A 5,858-nucleotide genomic window follows, 5' to 3' on the forward strand; every position below is an offset into this window, starting at 1 on the left:
TAAAGGACATTATAGACATTTCATATAATTTGTCTTAAAACTCAACTTTTCAAAAAATAATCCCAAGACACCTTACACTTCCTAATTTTGTCTTATTTTTGCCAATTTTCGTGACTCGTGAGGCAATAGAGAATAGAATTAGGATTTTTTTTTAGTGAAGGGCAATTTTGACATTTTATCTACTCAATTTGCTCTAAATGTCTTTAAATTTAAAACTCATCCCAAAATTCTTAAATTCCCTTAATTTTTGGCAATTTTCCTATGATCTTCTTCTACTTGCATTAGCACGTTGTAAGTTATTTCCCTGGTGATCGATACTCTGATTTCATCCTAGCTTATTGATTTCTTAAGTACATAAATGTGTTTCCATCACTCCACTCTTTCTTACATTGATCTTTTTTGTGTTTGCTGATTAATTCTCTTGGAGGTAACAATTGTTTTTTGTATTTCATTTACATCTTTTGCATTTTCGTCTCATATTCGTTTTTGCATTTCACTTGAGTGAGGCGTTTAAATTGATTTGAAAGGATTATGAGGATTGCTAGGAGCTTTCCATTATAGTGTATGTTTGTAGAAAGCATTAATTACTAAGATGGAAATTTGTGCGGACGAAGAGCTATAAAGCCATTTAAATCAATCAAATTAAATACTTTTTAGGTATTAGAAACTAAAGATCATATAGTAATTTAATCTAAATCAATTCTCTTTTACAATTAATACTATATATCAATCAATCAAATTCAGTAGCTGCACAAGTGCCAACCCACAGATTTCCATTAGAGAGACATGAAAATTTTGTGGGATGGATCTAGTTGTCCAAAAAATTACATTGAACTGCAAGTTATTTCATTATAACTCATGTAGGAAAATGTTTCAAATCCTAAAAATACACTCGATCATCATCATTATTTCAAGCCTAATACCTAACACTATCGAGACAACATGGGGCATATACAAGACAAGATTTCTATATTCAGTCGGGGCAAAACTAGACGCAAGCATAAACAATTATTTTCAAGTTCAAGCTGGGGTTGAATCCCTTCTTGCAGGCAGTAGTAATCCCACCACTCTCTCACTTACTCCAACTCCTTCAGAAAATCAATGTTATCTACAAAAACCTGCAGATGATAAAAGAACCTATAAGAAGTAAGTAGATGAACAGACAACCGTCTTTTCATTTTAGCATATTCTCAAATGTAAGCAGCTACTCGTGAAAGTTGTGTAAAACAATTTTTCTATTATTTAGAATGACTGTTATGAATTTCTGGCATCACAAGTCATAACTGAAAAACAAGAAATGTCAAAAAAGGAAGTACAGCAGAAAATGCAAACTGAACATGCATGACTTGATAGATTGATTCAAATCAGGTCCAACTTTACCTTATAGTTCTGGATGGTGAAATATTACCGTTGTTTACCTTATAGTTCATAAAGCTCATGCGCAGAGTGAAAGGCAACCAAAACATAAGAAGGAATCTGGGTGAAAGGTCTATTTGGACTAACTAGAGAAAAGCGTTCTTAAAAAACTTATCCTTATTTAAACACTTTTTGATAAAAACTGTTAAATACACTTCAAAGTAACTCAAGAGATTTCATTTCATCCATATAATAGAATCCCACAAGGATTGAAAATAAAATTTCTGCAAGTCATACCGTCTTCCAGCCATCAGGATCCAAGCATGCAGTAATTTTGGTGTTGATACCAGGTAATGGTCCAGGTTCTCGGATGATCTTCCCCCCGAAGAGTTTTATTGCTTCTGCAGTTCTATAGACATCATCTGTGCCTATTGCAATCTGTTAAGAGGAAAGAAGTCCTTATTAGATCCACTACATTTACAAATATTTAAAAACATAAGCATCCATAAGTCCTTTTTTTCCTTTTTTTTTCCTATCCTCAATACTAGAAACTTGAAAATAGATACAAATGTTAAACCTGGGCATAACCATTCCCTTTTTCATAGTCAGTAACTCCATAGTTGTATGTTAACTCCAGTACAGCATTTTTATCTTCAGGGCCATATCCCAGCATTGCAATCGTATACTGTAAGTTACATGTTAAATCAACAAATAGAAGAACAAATTACTTAATACACACATGGACTACATTATCAAAGCATCAGTGTGCTCATGTGTAAAGACCTAAACGGCAACAGAGAATGCAGAGAGTCCTCTGCAATAAGAAAATCATATTGACAATTGTAGGAAGAAAGATCTCACAGAAGTATTACATTACCTTGTACTCTGGATTATCACGCTTCCTTAGAAGTTCCATGCCAAAAGCCTAACAAAGAATGCACGTGATTTGAAACCAGTATCAGACACAGATGTTAGAAGGAAGAAAAAAATGAGAACTATGTGAAAAGAAGAGGATTAAATAACAGCCTAATATATCATTGAGACGAATCTGACCTTCTCGTAAAATTTTATGGACCGATCAAGATCACCAACACGAAGCATTACTTGACATAAAGGCTCAGGAGTAGGCCCCCTTTCCAAGAGTTCAAATTTATAACCATCTGGGTCTTCAATGAATGCAATCACAGTATTGCCGCCTTTAACAGGACCAGGTTCTCTGGTAACTTTTCCTCCCTTGGCTTTTATAAGTTCCACGGTCCTGGAAACCTAATAGTAGAAAGTAGGCATAAAAAACCCTGATATAACCAGAGAATAATTTGGAGGATTATGACACGAAAGAACAAATTTGAAGGGGATTTATGGACATGAGTACATATATATGGTATATATATGTACTCAAGTGTATAACCTAAGATAAAAAACATGAAGTATAGACTTACATCTTCAACTGCAACACCAAAATGCCCAAACCCAGTCCCAATATCATACTTGTCAACTCCATAATCTGTGGTCAGCAGACAACCAAAATAATATAATTCAATTTATTTAAGCAATTCGATGGGAATCAATATTTCAACATCTAAACCAGCCCAAGGTTTATAATTTTGAAATTATATATGCAGGGAAGTATTTTAAATGGCAAAACGGTTAAAAATGTTCTAAAATATAGCAAAGCTTTACTTGTTATGAGTGATAAACCGCGATGAATCCAAATAGACATCACTAAAGTGATAGATATTTATCTGTGTCTATTGCGGTATATCACAGATAGAGAGTAAAATTTTGTTACTTTGTAAATAAGCTAACTCATTTTATTATATTTGAAAACATCCCATTATATATTGTAAGTGTAACTTACTGTAAGTAAGTTCAATAACAAAGTGAGCCTCTTCGGGACCGTATCCAAGAAAAGCATTTGTATATCTCTCCTCTGGTATGTCACGTTTTCGCAGCAGCTTCATCCCCAGGCACTCAGTATAGAATCTGCAATAAACATATTTTGTATTTTAACTGTCTTAGGAAGAAAAGAAAAGTTGAAAAATAGAGAAAAAGATGTAGCAACAAACTTTTAGTCTAATGGAAATTTGGAAATTATACATACTTTATGGTCCTCTCCAAATCTCCAACACGATAGACAACATGAAGCAATCTCCTCTTATCCTTTTTTACCCACTCAAGAATATTTTCAGGACTGGCTGTTGTGCAAGCCTGTGCTGCATATCCATTCACGGTCACCCTCATGGTGTTATTACACTTCTTCAACAACTTCGAAGAGTTTAAACCAAAGAATTGTGCCTGTGGAACAGCTATATAACAACTTAAAATCATTCTTCCGAGACATTTGTTTTTAAAATGACACAGTAGTCATATCGTCAGGAATCATTGTTAGTAAATGAACGAAATAGAAAATATCTATCAAATATTTAGGCTTAAATTGACTTTAAGATTAAAACAACTCGCACACACAAAACAAACTTTGAAAAGCTGCATGACGGAGATATCAACTGAAAACTCCGCAAATTGTTTATCAGGAAATTATGCTTAAATCCTGCTACATATATGATAAATTCTGACTCAATTCATCAACGACTCCGCTTCCTTTTCTATTTGAGTTAAGGCTATAGTGAGAATGGAAAACACGCAGAAACAGGAAGCAACAAAATCCGTCGAGCTAAAGCAGAAATAGCTATAAATCTAATTGCGAATGTAATATATTGAGGAAGACAAATAGAAGCGATCAAAATTAGGGGAGAGTTAATAAAAAGAGAAGAATAGGCGCACCAAAACCGAAAGGAAATGAAGGCAGCGACCGAGTCGGGGTGTAGGAAGTGAGGGAATGAGGCAAACGAGAAGCGGCAGCAAAGGTAAATGATGAAATGGAAGGTCGCAAGAAGGAAGGCATCGGCAATATCCTCACCATCACTTCGTTCCGTCACTTTGGTCTCAATTCAGAATGAGAAACAGAAGAACTCGTGGCCAACAGATTTCTTCAAACTCAATTTCGAATCTTCTTATCTTCACCAAATCTCCAAGAAATTTGAAGCGATTATGAGCCTTCGTAATCAGGAGAGGAAGAAGAAAGCAATGGCGAGAGATTCGAATAGCTTCTTCCACTTTCTCTATCAGCGCCATGCGAATGGCCTGTACTAGAAAAAGATTGCTCTCTGGGCCGCGTCCACCTGTGCATTTTGTGTTTGTTTTCCTGGATATGGTGTTCTGAAATTGGATATCTTACTCCTTTAGGGCCGACTTAAATGGCTGATATTGGGATGGACTCGCACTCTGCCAGGATAAGGCCGACATGTTTAAAATAAGGTCCTTTGGAAATTAAAAAAAAAAAAAAAAAAAAAAAAAAAAAAAAAAACAAATCTAAGTTTAAGATAAACTATGGGTGTTTGGATTAACTTTTAAAACATTTAAATTTGAAAAAAAATCTTTTTAAAAAAATTTGAAGTGATTGTTAATTTTTCAAAATGTATTTTTAATAAATGAAATTGAAAAATAATTTATTTTAAAGAAAATATTTAAAACCAAAATTTGAGAAAATAGGTTTTTAAACAAAATTATTTATATAAACACTTATAAAAAAAAATTAAAAAATATATTTTTGAAAAGCACTTTTAGGGATACTTACATAAATGGCAAAAAAGCTCAAAATTATGGTATATATACCACAATGATAAAATAATTGCATATATAATATAAAAAATAGTAAAAGACTGAAATATTCACATCCAACTAACATTTAGGGCTTTTTTTTTTTTTTGTCATATTTCTTGATTTAAAAACTATCATCGATAGCATCTATCTCTAATAATTACTATCAGTGATATTGATAGCTTTCAATTTGAGAAATCATTCTTTCACACGCTTTTCGATTTTTTCACATTGAAAGCTATCACTAATAACTACGACTAATCATTAATAGTCGTTATTGGTTGTTATCACTGATAGCTTGTCATCATTACGAATATTTTATCCGTTTTCCTTAAATTGAAATCTATCGTTGATAACCATTGATAATTGTTATACATTGCTATCAATGATAGAATAGTTTTTAATTTGAGAAATATGTTGTCAGTTGATATAATTAATAACAGTTATACGGTAGCTTTTATCAATGATAGTCATTGAAGGGTAGAATAACTTTCCATTTGAGAAATATGGTATTGATTGCTATATAGTTGCTATCAGTAATAACTTTCAATTTTAAAAACATGATATTAGTTTCTATCACTAATATCTTCTATCAACAATGTTGCTATCAATCGATATTCCTAATAGCTATTATAAGTAATTTATATATTGCTATCAACGTAAAATGATATCATTAACATTATTTGTCAATGATTGCACTAGAAGGATGTCACTAATAGAAACTATAAGCAGTATCATTAGAAGAATATTTTTTATAAGTGATATCTTCTTGGTAACATATCAATTTTGAATTAATAACGTTTAATTAGGCTATCGATTGATATTTTTGATAGCTACTATAAATG

General features: G+C 32.5%; 1 protein-coding gene across 2 annotated transcripts; it reads right to left on the reverse strand.

Moving 5' to 3' along the window:
- Positions 1-824: 824 nt before the first annotated feature.
- Positions 825-4,575, reverse strand: LOC103501042 (probable lactoylglutathione lyase, chloroplastic). 2 transcript variants are annotated; one of them, XM_008464534.3, is made up of 9 exons: positions 4,138-4,575; positions 3,458-3,662; positions 3,215-3,339; positions 2,796-2,860; positions 2,410-2,622; positions 2,234-2,281; positions 1,934-2,041; positions 1,654-1,794; positions 825-1,118 (listed from the first exon to the last, which is right to left on the reverse strand). In XM_008464534.3, the coding sequence occupies exons 1-9, from the start codon at positions 4,274-4,276 to the stop codon at positions 1,077-1,079; spliced, it is 1,086 nt and encodes a 361-aa protein (XP_008462756.1). In that variant the 5' UTR covers positions 4,277-4,575; the 3' UTR covers positions 825-1,076. The 2 variants fall into 2 exon arrangements, with proteins under 2 accessions (XP_008462756.1, XP_008462757.1); XM_008464535.3 differs by having other exon boundaries at positions 3,458-3,651; positions 4,138-4,552.
- Positions 4,576-5,858: the final 1,283 nt, after the last annotated feature.

Source organism: Cucumis melo, chromosome 2 (genome assembly GCF_025177605.1).
Source record: "Cucumis melo cultivar AY chromosome 2, USDA_Cmelo_AY_1.0, whole genome shotgun sequence".
Taxonomy (NCBI): Eukaryota; Viridiplantae; Streptophyta; class Magnoliopsida; order Cucurbitales; family Cucurbitaceae; genus Cucumis; species Cucumis melo.

Coding starts and splice junctions, on each gene's coding strand:
- LOC103501042 (XM_008464534.3), bottom strand. CDS start 4,276: ATGGTGAGGATATTGCCGATGCCTTCCTTCTTGCGACCTTCCATTTCA. Junction 2,861..3,214: donor TGTTATTGAACTTACTTACA/GTAAGTTACACT, acceptor TGCTGACCACAG/ATTATGGAGTTGACAAGTAT. Junction 2,042..2,233: donor GTGATAATCCAGAGTACAAG/GTAATGTAATAC, acceptor TGTAACTTACAG/TATACGATTGCAATGCTGGG.